The sequence below is a fragment of the Coenobita brevimanus genome, chromosome 60 (genome assembly GCF_032717465.1).
Source record: "Coenobita brevimanus isolate Jiangsu-jjx chromosome 60, ASM3271746v2, whole genome shotgun sequence".
Lineage (NCBI taxonomy): Eukaryota > Metazoa > Arthropoda > Malacostraca > Decapoda > Coenobitidae > Coenobita > Coenobita brevimanus.
In genome coordinates this window covers 27,362,014-27,381,579 of record NC_137013.1, presented here as the reverse complement: position 1 = coordinate 27,381,579, position 19,566 = coordinate 27,362,014, and the positions used below count along the sequence as shown (strand labels likewise).

Sequence of the window (19,566 nt, the reverse complement as noted above, 5' to 3'; positions counted from 1 at the left end):
GAGTTGGAGAGTTGAGAGCATTTAGTATGGATGAAATTATTTTTAGTAGAGCGAAGAACAGACTTAGCACAATTCCGGGCAGAAGCGTAAAGATGATGTGATTCAGGGGTGGGTTGGCTTCGGTACCTTTTGTAGGCCCTCTCCTTGTTGCGGACAGCATTAGAACAAGCGTGATTAAACCAAGGCTTTCTTGCGTTAGTCAAAAGATATGAGAAAGGAATGTATGCTTCCATGCCCGAGAGAATAACCTCCGTAATGCGCAAGGCACACTCAGATGGCTCCCGGCCATGGAAGCAATAATCATTCCAGGGAAAATCAAAAAAGTACTGTCTGAGGGCCTCCCAGTCCGCGGCTCCAAAATGCCACAGACGACGTTTCCCTGGAGGGTCCACAGGCCGTACCGGAGTGATAGGACAGGTTAAGGTAATAAGGTTGTGATCGGAGGAGCCCAATGGAGAGAAAAGATTAACAGAGTAAGCAGAAGGATTAGTTGTGAGGAAGAGGTCAAGTATGTTGGAGCTCTCTCCAAGGCAGTCAGGGATACGGGTAGGGTGCTGTACAAGCTGCTCTAGGTCATTAAGGATAGAAAAGATGTAGGCTTGTTCACCAGGTGGATCCATGAAAGGAGAGGAGAGCCAAAGGTGGTGGTGAACATTGAAATCTCCTAGAATGGAGATTTCAGAGAAAGGAGAAATGGATAGAATATGTTCCATCGTAGAAGTAAGATAGTCGAAGAATTTTTGATAGTCAGTAGAATTAGGGGATAAGTAAACAGCACAGATATATTTAGTCAGAGAATGACAGGAAAGCCGAAGCCAGAGTGTAGAGAATTCAGAAGAATTGAGTTCAGGAACACGAGAGCAAGATAAGTCGTTGCGTATATATACATAACAGCCACCTTTGGCTTTGAAATGAGTATAGAGAAAGTAGGAGGATACAGAAAAGGGTTTGCTGTCAGTTGCCTCAGACAGCTGAGTCTCCGTTAGAAAAAGGTGAGGTTTAGAGGAGGAGAGGTGGTGCTCAACAGAGCAAAAGTTAGAGGAAAGGCCGCGAATGTTGCAGAAATGAAGAAGAAGAGAGTCAAATAGTGGTTCCAGGCACCTCGAGTCGTCACCAGGAGAGGGGCGGATGGTGGGGGCATTTATGGTCACCCCCCCCTGGGGACTCCAAGGCTTGGTAAAGAGACGCCATTTTTTTATTTTAATTTTGAATAGGAAGTGTAGTGTGTACTGTGCATGTAGTTTGGTGTAGATAGTTAGAGAAATTTGTACTGGAGAGCATGCTGGCCTACTCTCTGTGTAACTGAGACACTGAAAAAGTTCAGCAAAGGGGGATGGTCAGGAACTAGTCCTGAGGGCTGATGAAACGGGAGCTCCAGCACTCCCTGTCATCAGCTTTCCATCCACCTCGGGAGTACTGCCCTGCTCGACTGGTGCTACAGTCTACTCCTCATGGTGGAATGATGAGGCGAAACAAGCTGTGGAACAAAAGAAGAAGGCATATAGTGAATGGCTAGCGAGTAGAGGTAGTGGAGAAGATGAGAGAGGAGACAGGTATATTGAGCAGGAGAAGGGAGGTGAAGACATTGGTGGAGAGTAAGAAGAAAGTGGATGAAGAGTTTGGGAGGAACCTGAATGTGAAATGGAGGGAGAGTAAGAAATTGTTTTGGAAGGAGGGAAAGAAGGTAAGACAGTGTGAAAGGGGAAAGAGTAGGGGAGTGAAAGATGGGAATAATAGATTGTTGGTGGAGAAGAGAGAGAAATTAGGGAGATGGAAGTAGCACTTTGAGGATTTGTTGAATGTAGAGAGTGTGAACAGTGTGAGTATAAGTGGTTGGGGAATGGCTGGGAGAAGAAGAGACGAGAGGAGGGAGGAAAAGATCAGTAGGGAGGAAGTAGTGGAAGCAGTGAAGAAGATCAGGATGGGAAAGGCCCCAGGAATTGATGGAGTGTGTGGTGAAATGCTGAAGTATGGGGGTGAGACTGTTGTGGAGTGGATGTGGAAGTTGTGTAGATTGACTTGGGAAGAGGAAAAGGTTCTGGAGAACTGGAAATCAGGTATAATTGTTCCTTTATACAAAGGAAAAAGGGAGAGAGAAGTATGTGGTAACCATAGGGGTATTTGCCTTCTTAGTGAGACTGGAAAAATATATGGTAGAATACTCATTGATAGGGTTAGGCATGTAAGAGAGGAGCTAGTTGGAGAAGAACAATGGGGATTTAGGAAGGGAAAAGGGTGTGTAGGTCAGATATTTGTTCTAAGATGTTTAGTGGAGAAGTATCTAGAGAAGGGAAAGAAAGTGTATGCTTCTTTCATGGACTTGGAGAAAATTATGACAGAATAGGTAGGCAAGGTATGTGGAAGGTATTAAGAATATATGGGGTGGATGGGAAATTGTTGAGTGCTGTGAAGAGTATGTACGAGGGAGCTAGGGCTACGGTGCGAGTGGATGGTGAGCTGAGTGAGTTCTTTGATCTGAATGTGGGACTGAAGCAGGGATGTGTGATGTCTCCATGGCTGTTTAATATATGCATGGATGGGGTTGTAAAGGAGGTGCAAGGTAGGGCAGTGGATGTGGGGATGGCTCTAATGAATGAGGGTGAGATGTGGAAGATTCCAGTGTTGCTGTTTGCTGTACAGTATTGTTGAGTGAAGTTGAATGGGAGTTGCAAGGTTTGGTGAATGAATTTGGGACAGTGTGTAGGAAGAGGAATCTGAAAGTTAATGTAAACAAGAGTAAAGTTAAGGTGTTTGAGAGGAATGAAACCACAGAATGCACAGTGAGGTTGGATGGTGAGGGTATGGAGAATGTGAGTGCATTCAAGTGCTTGGGTAGTGTGATGAGTAACGATGGAACTTTTGGGGTTGAAGTGCTTGAAAGGGTACAGCAGGGAGGGAAGGTTGTTGGTTCACTGAAAGCAGTGATGAGAAATAGGGAGGTGAGTATGGAAGTTAAGAAGCCACTGCATGATAGTATTGTGACTCCTACTCTGACCTATGGAAGTGAGGCATGGACCTTGCTAGAGGGAAACAAGTCAAGACTGAGAGCAGTGGAAATGAGTTACTTGAGAGGAGCATGTGGAGTGACATGGAGGGACAGGTTGATGAATGAAGAAGTGAAGGAACGTTGTGGGGTGGATGTGGATGTGGTTGAGAAAATTAGGAGAAATACGCTGAGGTGGTTTGGACATGTGGAAAGAATGGAGAATGAAAGACTGACTAAGAGGGTGGATGTGGGTGAAGTGGAGAGAGGGAGAGGAAGACTGAGGATGAGGTGGAGGGATGGAGTTGAGAGGTATATGAGGGAGGGGGGAGTGAGTTGGAGGGAGGGCAATCAAATGGTTGGTGACAGCACAACTTGGAGGCATTTTGTCTGTGGCCACTTTTTGCGGGATTGGGACATCAGGCTATCGATAGATAGATAGATAGTATGAATTAAAGAGACATTTGGGTACTGAAGGAGTTAAGGACGTGTGTATAACAATTTCAGTACAAATTGTCTCCCGTTAGCTGAATAAAAGCATCTGGCAATAGTAAGAACAGAATAAGGCCTCATCACAGTGAAGGAATTAAAATGAAAAAATAAGATAGGGGGTGCTAACCATCCATTCACTCGATGTTGTGCTGCTCTCGGGTGTCTGCCCTTTTCTCTCCTCCATTCTTTCCTTCTTTCGTCTTCTGTCTTTCTTTACTTCATTTTTTCCTCTCCCTTCTGCCTACGGATGACTTAACACTCCTTCTTCTGTCTTTCTTTCCTTCATTCTTTCCTCTTCCTTCTGCCTATGGGTGACTCTACTCTGAGTGACAAGCCAAATGGTTTCCTGTACGCTGGAAACGATTTTCCACACTGGGTGGTAACCATATAACCAAATTATGGCGCCTGGTGGTTTAGTGGGTAATTACGGCACTCCAGTTGAATTGAGCCAGTGAAGGTGTATATCCAAGGGATGGTTAGGGTTTATTGCTCATGTAATGGCCTCAGGGATGTTTGATGCTGGTCACTCTCATCATAAACGTCAGGACCAACTTGCCTAGTCCTGGGCCTCTACGCTCTTCATGGGGCAAAGTAGAATTGGATGATGGATGAAGAAAATCTTTATTTGCACTTTAAAAAAAGGTGTATCTAGGATTAAAAATCAAGCAAGATGAGGTACAAAAGTTGAAATTTTTTTTTAGCAAGGTGTCAGCTGGAATAGGCCACACAGTCATTTTATACATCAATTGAGCTCTTTTAATGTTAACTCCACTTTACCAGCAAAAACCATCACCATCTTTTAATTTTTATTTTATTATTTTTTCTTTATAGAGACACATCACACACATACCTGTAATCAGTCATTCCCTTGACTACCAAGTGAAAAATGAGGTACAACCTTTGTGAGGTGCATTTCCATATACTGTATACTTCATCCATCATTTTCAGTCCAAATTGAAACCTGTATTCTTACTATAAGAATACCTGTATTCATAGTATTCCACTTTTTTTTTTTTTTAATAGTACCTTTTCATCATAAGTTGGTATTTTTAACATACCGTAGCTTTTTCGTTAGGTTCAAAGAATATTACAGAGAAACTGCTTGTTCACATGCCATTGCTGCCTAAAAAACTAATTTGCCAATTCCCCCAGTTTACTGCAACAGTTGTGTGGTAAAATGTTGTGATATTTTGGAATACATCCCTGACTTATAATGAGGGCAATTGTAGACACATAGTAACTAACTGTATTGGTCTTCAGGGTGGCTTCCCCTACTGGCTGCTTAAACTTCACCCAGATATCCAGTTGAGGACTTCTGACCCAGGTGAGTGGAAGACTGTGTATAATGACCTTATGTCCAATGTGGTAATTATATCGGGCAGCACTGCTGTACTGAACTAATTCTGTAATGAACAAATGGTAAGCTATCCATTGCCAGATGCCCAATCCCATAAGGGGTGGCCACAAACAAATCGCCTCCATGTCGCCCTGTCCCCAACTATTTCACTGCCCTTTCCCCAGCACCCCCCCCCCCCCCTCTGTCATATACCTCACTGCTCCATTCCTTAACCTCACCCTCAGCCTCTCTCTCCCATTCCCCCCTCCTCCACACTCTCATACAGTCTGCTCATTACTCTCTGGAACTGCATCCTCTCCACGTGGCCAAACCACTTCAGTGTATTTCTCCAAACATTTTCTATCACATTCACATCCACACCACAATGCTCCTTCACTTCCTCAAGTTTTGTCAGTCTGTCTCTCCATGTGCTCCATGTAACTCCATGTGCTCCTCTCAGATAACTCATTTCCACTGCTCTCACTCTTGATTTCTGTCCTTCCAACAAGGTCCAATCTTCACTTCCATATGTTAGAGTTGGTATCACAATAGTATCATGCAGAGACTTTTTTACATCCATGCTCACTTCCCTGTTTCTCATCACTGCTTTCAAAGAATTAGCAAGCCATCTTCCGTGTTGTACCCATTCAAGCAATTCATCCTCCAAACTTCCATCCTTACTCATCATACTACCCAAGCACTTAAATGCACACACATTCTCCATTTCCTCATCATCCAGCCGCACTTTACATTTGGTGAATTCATTTCTCATGAAGACCATAACTTTACTCTTCCCTACTTTACTTTTACCTTCCATTTCTTATACACTCTCCCAGACTCATTCCCCAAGCCTTGCAGTTCCTGTTCATCTTCACTTAACAGTACAGTATCATCTGTATTAGGATACGAAACAACCGAACTCACTGGCCTCACACTTCCAAGTGAGCGGGCTCCACCTGCATACCGCAAGACCCTTCCGATGACGTCACCACTCGGACCATAACAAGTGCGTGCACACACACACACACTAACAGCAATATGCACTAACACTCTCGTCCTCTCTTCTTAATTTGATGAAAGATCCCAAGGATGAAACTGAATGGATTATTGGCGTCCTATACACACTATGTATCCAATACATAGACTTTTGTTTAAGCACCATTATGACCCAGCCTGTAACCACATACAGATATGTGGTGTCCCTTGAAGTATTATAATCATTCTAGTCCCAGCTGACTGCTGCACGCAGCTGCTCAGTCGAGGCACCTTTCTTGGTGAGACAGTCAGCCAGTTGTTGTGATGTATCCACCCAAGACACTTCATCAGTCTCCCCTCGCTCCAACATGTCTTGTAATACAGCAATATCAATGCGCAATCTTCTGTCTTCTATATTCCTACAGGAGTAAAGGGCATCCACCAGACTCTTGTTATCAATGAAACGCTTGATCTTGAAATCTGCACAGCCAGAATCCTCACGCAATATGTTGGCGAGATATACAGCAGTTCAGCACATTCAAGCAGCGCCAATGTTTCAGCAGATAAAGTAGATTTGACGACCCACCTGATCTTTCTAGTCTGCCAGAATAAGGGACATCTTGCCCCACTAGCATCTCGTAGGAAGATCACAAAGCCTCCCTGAGACCCATTGCCTACAAGGTTGGCAAAAGAGGCATCTGAAAAGCATTCTATGTAACATTCATCGAGTGGCCCCATTCTTGAAATGTATAGCTTCATGTTGTCAGTTTTCACCCTTGCGATCACCTTGTTGAGCCTAAGCAACTCTGCTACGGTAGCTCGGTTGCTAGTCATACTCAACTCACACACATCAAAGGCAATATCTGGTCGAATGTATGTGGCAGTCCTATTGGGCTGCCCAATTAATGCTCGGTACTCAGTTTTCTCAGACTCAGACAGCTCTCCTGACTTTACTGCTGCATGATGTCAGCTCAGCGTGACTGGTTTCAAAGATGAAGCGTACTGGAACTGGTCAAGCGTTATGCTGCCATCACTTTTGGAGACGACATTTAGACCAAGGTATTTGAAAGCTTTTGATTCCGAACTGCCGATGAGGAATATTTGGCTCAAACTGTTTATCACTTGCTGTACGAACTCACGTTTACCAGCCCAAAGGAAATCATCGACATAAATACATATAATGCCTTCGATCTTGCCCCTATTACTCCAAGAGAACGGTGCTGAATCCAGTTATGACACTTCAGCTCCGAGACTCAACATCTGATCTTTAACGTGCAGGTACCAATGCCTAGCAGGATCACAAAGGCCATAAACTATTTTCCTTAGTCTCCACAGCTTACCGTTTGCATATTCAGGCGGAGGACGTAAATGAACAACTTGCTCAATGTCGTTACCTTGCAGATAAGCAGGTTTCATGTCCATAGCGTGGCAATCCTATTGGTTGGTGGAGGCAAAAGAAAGTGCCAAATGCACAGCCTCTTTTGAGCGTGTAGGAGAGTCTTTCAGGAGATCCACCTTGTCTTCCTCAAATCCTCTGGGGACTAAACGGGCTTTAACAATCGGCTTCTCGTTTTTCATTTTTTCCGTCACAACCCATCGAACCGTTATGGTATCTTGCCCAACAACATCTGCTTCCTCATATACGTCATTATTCTGCCAGTTTGTAATTTCTTTTTCCTTGGTGCATAATACGCCCTCAGAGTTGAAAAGAACAAGCATCTCTGCTTCATCATCATCTACTTCCCATGTGCTGAAATCATTTTGCAGATCCACCCAATCAGTACTGCCATCAGAGTCCCTCTTCAAATTGTAGCAGTGTTTGTACTTTCCAGTGGCTTTTCCCGCCTGACTCACAATTCTTCCAGTCACCAACTCTCCAGTTTCTGAATGTATTCCCTTTATATGCTGACCAACAGAAACCTTGGGAGGCTCCCTAACTGAAAGAGAAACTGTGGGAGGCTGATCATCCAGAATTGCACCATTTTCCGACTCATCATCCAGTGGATAGTCATTCAATACTTGCGAAGAATCGTCATTAGGCTTCTCTTGGACTACACTGTTCTTCTCATAACTACTGACGCTGTCTCCAACTGTAGTATTTCGTTCTGGAGCTTGTTCTAGATGACACACGTGCACTCGCACGTAGACCCCGCCGTGTCTCGCCAGAATTTGTTTTCCATCTCTGCCTATTATGATTCCAGAACCATGCCATTCATGACTTTCATTTCTTTTGTAGAAGACCTCATCTCCATTTTGGATGTCGTTTAAGTCACTTGAACGTATGTTGTGCCGCAGAGCCCTAGCCAAACGTTCACCTGATTAAGTGTTTATAAACTCTTGTCTTGCTAAATGAAGAGCATTCAAATTGTCCCTCACTATTTTTGATGATGATGTAGGTTCCAAGGCTGGAGGATCATTTACATACACATTAGGCAGGCCAGGGTTTTGACCAAAAACAAGTCAGTTAGGAGAAAAACCTGCATAGTCGGTGAGAGCATTTCTTGCCGATACTGCCCAAGCCAAGGCCACATCCAAGTCACGCTGGCTATCAGCCATTATCTTCCTAACAATGTCACCTATGACTGCATTTTGATGCTCACATACTCCGTTGCTCCATGGACTCTGCAAACATCGTCATGATCTTGACATTAACCCCTTCTTTACCAAATTTCCGAAATGTGTACCCCCGTACTCAAAATGAATGTCGGCAGCGGAACCGAATATGATCGTGAATACTAGGGTACTTATGATCATTATAGGGGCCTATTGGGCTTCCTCTTCCTCGGTTTGGGTGCTTTGTGATCCCATGTGTGATGACATATGGCAATTTTGTCACTGATGCCACACTCCCTCGCCATATGCCCCTACCATGGGGCATAGTTTTATGAAAATGACTCAGATATGTTGTATAGGTCATTGTACCCTATATATTTTGAATTTGGTATATATAATGCCCTGTAACATGTGATATAATATAGCCAGATAATGCTTCTTGGTAAGGGGACTGTCGCTAGCTTAGCAACAATGGTGGTACCACAGGAAAGTGTGTGAGAGCACGCCGTAGTGTTTTTCAAGCAGCTGAATGTGTCAGTGCTTTTGGATTTACTTCTGTGCCATGACGTCCTACGGCAATGAATCTGACTTGGATAGTGATTTAGAAGTGTCTGACGATAACAAAACACAATCTGACATAACTGTGAGCGACTCTGATGAGGAGTACATGCCTGAGAATGACAGTGAAGTGAGCGATAATAGTGGGGAAAGTGATACTGATTCTGGTATCAGTTTGGCCTTGAAGCGCATCACCCCACCCCCACCTACTTTTGACCTGCCTGTCTCCTACCTCATTCTTCATGGATATTCTTCATACTTACAAGGTAAATAATACAATTATTATTCTCCTCCCTATTCATTGATTTATATCTATATCTACTATATTTATCTGTATATTGTATGTTTACTAAATAAGTTGGTTAGACATGTAATATTGTAATGTACATTATTTTAACATATCATAAACACATCTCGTGGTCAATATCTACTTACCAATACAAAAATAAATAATATAAAGCAAATAGAAAAGATGTAATGATAAAATAAATACTACCCAACGAAAGAGCCACGCCTGGGGGAAATTCGGTTTGGCAGGGGGGGTAGCTGAGCAGGGGAGGGGGGATGTGGTAACGAAGGGGTTAAAGGCCTCTCCCAATGCTCGTATTTCAGCATTGTTGAAATGACACTCATTATCTGCAAGAATTTTTCCAGGTGTGCCAAACAGAACAATCCAGCTCCGAAATACTCCTTTGATAATGGTGGTTGCACATTTGTCCGCAATTACTATCGCGGTGCAGTACTTGGTCGCCAAATCAACAAGGACTAAGAAATAATGCCTTCCCCAAGCTTTCAAATCCACAGCTATGGCTTCGTTAAACTTAGATGCCATGGGCAAACTGACTACGGGTCGAGGCTTAGCTCTCTTGTACCGACAACAGACTGTACATGCATCAGATACATCCTTGATAGCTTGCTCCAGTTCTGAACTTTTAATTCCAGCATCTGTAATAATTCTGATTAGTTTAGCCGATATTGGGTGTCCAAATTGCCTGGAAAGCTTTGAAGCCGTTTTGTCTACATCACACCCAAGAGATGCCAGTGCAATCGTTTCACAAAACTCTTGGCCTAGTCACAAAGAAATTGGAAACAAGTAATGGCCTGAAGATGAGGACTTCGAATTTACGATAGTTCCACAAATTTTGACCTGTTCACTCAAAATTAATCACCATTTTTGCTTTTTTCATGGAACGTTTGCACAGCAGCAAGGGAATATTGCAGCTCACCACATCAGTCACAATGGTTGCATGCATATTTCCAGTGTAACAGGGCAGAGTAACACGTTTGAGGGAAGAAACTGTGACACCATCAGCGAAAGTAAATGTTGAGGATGACTTTTCTTCTATTATAGCTTCACGTTCGTAATCTCTGAGCTCACTTAGATAGCAGTTGATCCATTCAACCTCACATACAGTTGTAGAACACCCTGTCTCTTGAACAGCACATCCCCTAGATTCTTCTACTAGTGTCTGTAATTTACCTCTACTAACGGTATCATCCGCATAGCCCATAAATAATGACAGATGCACTGTTTCATAATTTTCTTCTTGACTGCCTTTATTTTCGTATGCATCTGGACAGTCACGTGCCCAATGAAATCGAGAATCACATACTAAACACCTCGACACCATACCATCAGGCCCGAGCAGGTTCTGCCGCCTGCCGGTGGATGAGCGTTGGGAAATTCTAGCAGACACAGTTGAACGGCCATCACCATGACCTCGATCACGTACTGCACCACCCCGAAACCTTGTCCTTCCTCGTCGAGTACTCCTAACGAAAAACGTTTCCTTATCCCTGACTTCGTCACTCCAAAAAACTGGTTCACTCTTCTTCTCACTGGCAGACACCGATGCATCGTTCTGCCCGCAAATTTCCCCAGCGAAAATACGATTCAGGGCAGATTTCATATTTTTATAAGTTACGTCAGTTATCGCAGACATCATTAGTTGTTGCTCACTATCTGAAAGTTTGCATGAGCCAGAAGCATAAAAGCCATCACAGAATTCGGTAGTTGCATGTCCTGCTTCGTAAATTTAAAATAAACATGCTCGAATTCTGCCACGAACTTACGAATGTTCATATTACCAGGTCTTCTGAAGTTGTACAATTCATGAAAAGCTGCAAACTGCTGATGTCCTCTGTCCACGAGAAATAAACCGTCTAGTTTGGTCAACAAGGTCTGAACACCATTATCATCTTTCAGATCAGCAGTGTCAATTTCTGAAGACGCCACCCTCGCTCTTCATGACAATGAAAGGTGAATGGCTAGAGCTTGTTTCTTTTTTGGTAAGTCCGTCAGTTTGCACCATATGTTGATGTCCTTCTTCCAACTCTTATAGGCAGAATCATTTTCAAGTTTTGGAGGCCATTTAGTTGAGCATGACGCCATTATGCTCAAACCACGCTCTGCTACCAGCATTAGTATGCGAAATAACCGAACTCACTGGCCTCACACTTCCAAGTGAGCGGGCTTTGCCTGCATACCGCAAGACCCTTCCGATGATGTCACCACTCGGACCGTAACAAGTGCGTGTGCACACACACACTAACAGCAATATGCACTAACAATCTGCAAACAACAATACAGGAAGTTTCCAAATGCTGCCCTCTCTCATTAGGACTGCTCCAGCATCCACTGCCCTACTTTGTATCTCTTTTATAACCTCATCCATACACAGATAGAACAACCATGGAGACATGACATCCAGGTTTCAATCCAACATTCAGATAGAGAATTTTACTCAATTCACCATCCACATACACTGCAGCCTTAGCATCCTCATACATACTCTTCATGTCATTCCCATATACAGTACTCCATATATTCTTCAGATTTTTCACATTCCTTGTGCATCCACGCTGTCATATGCTTTCCCCAAATCCATGAAGACTGCATACAACTTCTTTTCCTTCTCTAAAAACTTTTCCACTTAAGACCTAAGGATGAATATCTGCTCTACACAACCTTTCTTCCCTTCCTAAAACCTCCCTGTTCTTCTCCAGCAGTTTCCCTAGTTATTTACCTAACTCTGTCAGTAAGTATCCTTCCATATACTTTTCCTATTACACTATGTAGACAAATGCCTGTATGAATACCACAAGCTTCTTTTTCCCCCTTCCCTTTATACAGGGGAATAATTATACTTGAATTCCAATCCTCTGGGACTCTGCCCTCCTCCCAGGCCAATCTGCACATCTTCCATATCCATTCTACTACTCTCTCTCCCCCATGCTTCATCATTTCACCACACATTCCATTAATTCCTTGGGCTTTACCCATTTTGACTTTCTTCATTGCTTCCACAACTTCCATGCTGCTAATCTCTTCCACCTTCCTCACTTCCCTCCTTCTCCAGCCATTCCCGAGCCACTTATACTTGCATTACTTTCATTCTCTTTGTTTAACAGTTCCTTAAAGTGTTCTCTCCATCTGCTCACCTCTTCTCCCTTCACCACTATCAGTCTTCTATTTTTCTTCTTTGCACCCCCACTGACTTCTTTATCACCCATTCTAAGTGTCCTTATCTCCTTCCAGAATATTTTCTTACATTCCCTCCAACTTACACTCATATTCCTTCCAATTTTCTTATCCATTCTCTTCTTACTCTCTCTTACTAATCTTTTCACCTCTCTCTTCCTCTTTATATACAGTATAACTCTCATTTCCATCTCTCAACTTCCTCCATGCCTCTGCTTCCCATCCACTCACTGTATGCTTTCTTCTTTTGCACCACAGCTTGTCGTAGCTCTTCATTCCACCATGCTTTTCCTTGCATCTCCTTTTGTCTTCCCTTCACCCCACTCACCACCTCACATGCTGCACAGTTTTCTATGAAAATCTTGCACACACCTTCCACCTCCCCATCTCCTCCAGATCATAATATACAGTACCCCAATTGCTCTTCCACTTTTCTTATATTCTGCATTTTTTCCATCCTCTTGCAACCTTTCTGCCCTCCTTGTATGGACTACTTCCTCCTGTCCTTCCCACCTTCTATTTCTCCATTGCACTTGAGCCATGTCTTTCACCACCACCTAGTGGTAGTCAGAAAGGCCACTCCCCCAGCCTCTGTAGGCTCTTACCTCCATTACGTACCTGCTCATTCTGTCATCCACACACACATAATCAGTCATTGCCTTCCGTTCATCACTCGTCACGTATACATGTGGATTATTTTGTGTGTAAAGAGGGTAATGGCTGTCACCAACCCCCTCCCCACACAAATGTCCACCAGAGCATTGCCATTCTCATCCACTTGTGCAGGCACACCCCACTTACCAACTACTCCATCCACCTTCACATTCCCTACTTTTCTATTCATATCTCCAATCAAAAAACACCCTTTCATTCCTCTCAGACTTTTCCATGCACACTTCCACATTTGCCCAGAACTCTTCTTTCACTCTGCATTCACAATCTTGCATTGGTGCATACACACACACACTTGCCCACTTTTGTTTTCCTGCTTTCAATATCACCCACACAATCCTTAAACCAACTGATTCAAAGTCTCTTATATTCTCCTTCCATCTCTCGTACATGGAGGTCCTGAAGATACGAGCAGTTAGGTTCCATTTGGCATAGTCGTATAATGAATTCTTGTATAACGAAATACGTAACTAATGATAAAATATTGGTTGGGTTCAAGGACCCCATCATAGGCAAGTTTTCAAGCTAAAATATACGATACCAAACACAACAAACATATCTATATTACTGAACTGTAGAGAAAGCAACCTGAAAGAGCAAATAGTATGCAGATAATATGACTACACATTAGTTAAACATATAAACCATGCATATCACTCACCTATAGGAGGTAATGTTGTGTTGGAGGTGGGAAGCTGGCAGTCGCCAGCTGTGCAGCCATGCCACATTCCCAAACCCATATTATTGTACCCGGCACGTTAAAATTATCACTTTTTTATCAAAATCACCGCGCTCATAAACAAAGGCATTTCTTCATATAAATCGGTAATTACTATGGAATTAATATAGTTATGTGGAGTGGTTAATTAACGTTAATGAATTTGTTTAACTGTTAAGTACCTACCAGATTATAACACTGGTTATCGTAAGAGTTACTAAATGCTGCTGTTGTACTAGCTAGGAGAGATAAAAGAAGATGTGTGGATGAAAAGGTTGCAGAGACTGAAATCTTAATAAACAAAAATGATGGACAGAGTCAAAGAATAGCATATGAATCGATTAGAGAACTGAGTGGTAATACAGGTAAACGCAAGGAAATACCAGTTAGAGACAGGGAAGGAAATTTATTGACCAAAGATCGAGATATTAAAAATAGATGGAAAGAGCATTTTGAGACAGTTCTTAATAGACCAATACCACCAGAGGAGGATATACCGTCTGCTCAGGAAGATTTAAATATAGAAACAGGAGAGTTGAGGCTTGCAGAAGTGGAGAAAGCAGTAAAACAGTTAAAGAATAATAAGGCACCAGGGGAGGATGGTTTATTTCCGGAAATGTTTAAAGTGGAGGGGGATAGATTAATAATGATCTTGACCAAGCTATTCAATAAGATATGGGTGATGGGGTTACTACCATCAGTTTGGAAGAATGGTGTAATTGTTAAAGTTCCGAAGAAGGGAGACCTGAGTGAATGTGGTAATTGGAGGGGAGTCTCTTTGTCACCGATAGCTTTGAAAGTTTTCAGTAGAGTGTTGTTAAATAGGTTGGAGCCGGTGGTTGAGGGTATTCTGAGGGATGAACAGGCTGGTTTTAGAAAGGGACGTGGTTGCAATGATCAGATCTTTATAGTTAGGCATTTGATGCAGCAAGTTAATGAAATGAGAGTACCGTTAAGTCTTTGTTTTGTTGATTTTGAAAAGGCTTTTGATAGTGTTTCGAGAGAGACTATGGGGAAGATCATGAGACATTATGGAATACCAGAGGAGTTTGTGAGGGTCATTATGAACATGCATGAGGACACATTTTGTAAAGTGATGGTTGATGGTTGTCTGAGTGATTCGTTTGAAGTCAAGTCCGGAGTAATTCAAGGTGGTGTTCTATCGCCTTTACTATTTATATTGGTCATTGATTACATTATGAAACGCGTTGGAACAGAAACCGGTGCAGGTATACTTTGGGGAGAGAACAGGAAACTTTTGGATTTAGATTATGCAGATGATATAGTTTTGATTTGTGATGGGCCAGAAGAGATGCAGAGAGTGTTGGACTGTTTGGTGAGTGAAGGTCGCAAGGTGGGTTTGGTTATTAATTGTGGAAAAACTGAAATAATCAATATGAATATGGAAAATGCGCAGGAATGTGTAATTGGAGGTATAGTTGTAAAGCAAGTTGATAGGTTTAAATATTTAGGTACTTATTTAGCCAAGGATGGTTCTTTGAACTTTGAATTCGAGGAAAGGTTAAAGAAGGCTAATCAGGCAATGGGAATGCTTAAAAATATTTGGAATAATAACAATTTTTCTGTGCATACAAAAATCAAACTTTATAAGGTAATGGTTAGGAGTATCTTAATTTATGGACACGAGTCTTGGTACAGCACAGTGACTATGGAAAATAAATTCTTGGTGTTTGAAAATAAAGCACTTAGAAGAATATTAGGAGTTAAGTGGTGGGAAAGGATACCAAATAGTAGAATTAGAGAAATAACGGGAGTGCAGCCGATCGATGAATATGTTAGATTCTGACGATGGAAGTGGCTAGGACATGTGTATAGGAGACAGGGAATAGTACGAGGTACACCAGGGTGGGTGGCACTTGGTAGGAGAGGTAGAGGAAGGCCAAAAGAGACGTGGGTGAGGACAATGAGACGGGAAGCTGGAGATGAGTGTTGGGGAGATCTTGAGGAGTTAGCACAAGATAGGATGTGGTGGTGTGAGTTCATCGAGGCCCTATGCATCCCCGAGGGTGCCACAGGAAATGATTGATTGATTGATTGATTGTACTAGTCTTATAGTAGACTAGTTAATTTTTCAATCCCCGATTTATTTTTCAGAATGTGAAATTATGAAAGTTATCACATTATCGCATGCATGCTATTGCATATCGCAAACTGTGCCAAAATATTGCATTTTCCATTAATTATTGCATGTCTGGCAACGCTGTAGCTGAGCAGTCCCACTATTTCTATCCGAGGTTGAGAGAAAATGGCAGTGACTGCATTTGCTGGGATGACTGACTTAGAATCCTCCCACCTCACCCCAGACTGAATGTCATGTTGGATTTTCGAGATCGTATAATGAAAATAGTCCCTGATTGACCCAGGTCGTATCATTGGTTTCACGTATATCGAGTGGTCGTATAATGGGACCTACCTGTACACAGCAATACATACACCTTCTTTTGCCCTGTCTTTCTTAATAATAATAATAATAATAATAATTGGTTTATTGGGTTAGGAGTGATACACTGACAATGTACATGGGGTTCACTTAACATAGCTTATGCTAAATCTAGGACTAGACTGAGTTAATCATGTGCACAATGGATGGAATGGCGCTGTTCTTGTACCGGTCAGTCCTCGGCGCTCTGATCGGCACAAGCTTGTTAATGTGCTTTGTAGTGCAGCGTGGTGGGGGAGCGTCAGGTGGGAGGAAGTGTTGGTGACGAGGGTGATATAATAGCCCCCTACCAAACTTCCCCAGTGCCTCCTGATGCCTCTCGGAAAGCCTTGGCAGACTCAGGGTAGTCAGGGCGTTGTCGTAGCCATCATAGGCAGGGCCCAGGATGATCTTGCACGCCCTTTTCTGTGTCCTCTCGAGCTGCTGCTGTTGTGTGAGGGTAAGTGAGGAGGACCACGCTGGGGAGGCGTACATGAGGGTAGGGAGTATGAAGGCAGTATAAACTTCACGTAGCTCCTTTGCTGGCGTTCCCAGTGACTTGAATTTATGCAGCATGTACAGTTTATATGAGGCTGTCCTCACTATGTTGATGACGTGTTGCTTCCAGCTCAGCCGGTCATCCACCGTTACACCGAGCAGTCTAGTGGACTGGACCAATTGGAGGGGATGAGCGCCCACTGACAGCTGGGGACGAGCCACGGCCTGTGAGGAGGTACAGAAGTGCATCACCACAGTCTTGGTGTGGTTGATTGTCACTTTGTTCTCCTCAGTCCACTTCTTGAGTCTGTCCAGGGTGGACTGGAGTGGCGAGTAGTCCGGCTGCCTGGTGTTGATGGGAATGCCAACGGTACTGTCATCAACATACTTCCACTGATGCGAGGTGTCCGTGAGGGCATCGTTGATGAGGATGAGGAAGTACAGTGGACCTATCTTGGTACCCTGGGGAACCGCACAGGTCAGGGGGAGGAGGGAGGAGATCGACCCCTGATACCTGACGGCCTGATGTCGCCCGGTGAGAAAATCAGCCAGCCACGCTGTCAGCTGTGGATGGAGTCCCAGTCGTATGGCCTTGTTGATGACAACAGTGTGGTCAATAAGGTCAAATGCCTTTCTGAAGTCAACAAAAGTGACAGCCAGAGAGGTGTTGCGTTTGTCCAGGTGGCCATGTAGGAAGTCAAGAAAACTGACAAGGCATTGAGTAGTGGAGGAGGACTTCATGTTACCAAATTGTTGTATATCTGTTGAGTTTTTAATTTTATCATATGCCAAGTCGAAAACAAAATCCTCACAAAGAAGGCTTGGGATCGGGGTAATGGCAATTGGTCTGAGGTCACTCAGTGACTGTGGGCTATGGATTTTGGGGATGGGTGTTATGTAGGAAATTTTCTAGTCACTGGGGCAGGAGTTTTGAGATAATGAGGCATTAATTATGGAGGACAGTGGGAGAGCAAGTTCTGGGGCAAATTCTTTGTAAATTTTGATTGGCAGGTCAGAAGGTGTAGTAGATCTGTTATGCCTCAGTTTCTTCAATTTTGTAGCTACGTTGGCCACCTGGACAGAGGGGGAAGGTGAAGGGGAAGGGAGGTAGGCAGGTAGGAGAGAAGGGTCGAGAGGGGGCAGACTCTGACAGATAGAGGCAAAGTGACTGTTAATCTCTCGAGCTGCTAGGTCAGGTGATAAGTCAGAGGTACAGGGAGGAATAGAAGTTTGCTTTTGTAAGCCACAAAGAGCTTTGACTCTGGTGAACCACCGACTGCTGTCTTGCTGTTTGAGGTGATGTAGTTTGTTTGAGTAGTAGGATGACTTGGCTGCCTTGATCTCCCTGATGACCCTGTTCCTCAGGGACCTGAACAGGACGCGGTCGGTGTAATAAGTCCTGTTGCGTTGTTTGATGAGTCGCTTGAGGCGTGGTGTCATCCATGGGGCATCTGATGTATCCACAGAGAAATCTTTGACAGTGAAGAAGTGGTGACAGGCTTCAGTCGTGGTTGTGGCGTAGTTCCTCCACTTGGTATCTACATCCTCAGCGTCCAAAACTTCCCTCCACTGGTGTTGAATTACCCACCTTCCAAACTCTCTCATGGCAGAGTCCGGCATAGGGCAGTGGTATCAGGTGACCCTTTGCCTTGGCATGGAGGTGTTAGGTGCCAGCGTCCATAGAATGGTGATATGGGTGCTCCGGCCGAGAGGGGGGAGAGGTCGGGGAGGGGAGTACTGCTGGGCCATATCAGTGATGATAAGGTCGAGGGTTGTTTGCTCGTGTATTCCCGCACATATACCCCATCCATATTCCCACTCTCTCATCTCTCCATTTAGTCTCAGTTAATCCACTTATGTCTAGTTCTGCACCCTCACTCACCTGGACAATCTCTCTCTCTCCCTTTCAGCTCATCATTCTCACCCTTTACATTTCATGTTACAATCTGTACCATGTCCTTTGTCCGGTCCTTAGTCATCACCTGTTTGTCCGTCATGGTCCGTGGCTTCTTGTTTGTATACATTCAGTCCTCGAGTAATGCGAACAATAGGACTGGACAGGGATCATGTTGCTCAAAACCGCGTCACTCAGACAATATGTTTGCATGCATAACAGTACAATGTATTCTAGCGACTCTCCGAAATGCTCACTTTTACTCCTTCTTACCATCCTACCCCACATAAATTATCCCCTGTGTATACCCTTTGTCAGGTAAAACACTGAAAGAGATATAACTCTTGTAATTAACCCTAGATAGGTAATGTTTCTGATTTAACAGATTTAGGTAATGTGGGGTCTGACAGACTCCAACATTAAAAAATAAAAGAAAAATACTTACACTGCATTTATTTGGAAATCCCTATTTCTGCGTGAAACTACATCATATTTCTTTATTTTAAAAAAACAAAAACAAAGTCCATTTTTCACTATGCTTTCTTTAAACATAATTTTAAATAAATACTTCCATTTTTTTTACTTTTTTTTTTTTTTTTTTTTTAATTACCCTGTGAAAACTGAAAGGTTTCTTCTTCCAACGGTGGGTGGTCCACACATCACTGATGGTGGGAACTCCTTTTGAGAAATGGAGAAACAAAGCAAATGAATATTTCACTGGAAATAGAGAGAGTACAATATCACGTACAAATTTCTTCGTATTTTTGGCTACCTTCAATTACCACTTCCACATGTGCATATTTTTTTATGTCCAGGGCTCCATTTTTAGTCAGTATATACTACAAACATTTGTTAACATGACAATCCATGAAAAAAAAAATCTTTTACCTGCACTAGTATCAAATTACACTCACCAGGCACTGACAGTGGAGGCAGCAGGAGCACTCCATTCCCATCTGCAGTGAC

General features: G+C 43.2%; 1 protein-coding gene and 1 pseudogene across 1 annotated transcript in view; one reads left to right on the top strand and one right to left on the bottom strand.

Moving 5' to 3' along the window:
* The window catches only part of LOC145403335 (beta-galactosidase-like), a 415,229-nt gene that overhangs the window by 207,102 nt on the left and 188,561 nt on the right, over positions 1–19,566 (top strand). The window contains exon 4 of the mRNA XM_080275127.1: positions 4,736–4,799. Coding sequence (XP_080131253.1) covers positions 4,736–4,799 — 64 coding nt within the window. The remainder of the gene's footprint in view (positions 1–4,735; positions 4,800–19,566) is intronic.
* LOC145403068 (uncharacterized) lies at positions 17,267–18,341 on the bottom strand (annotated as a pseudogene).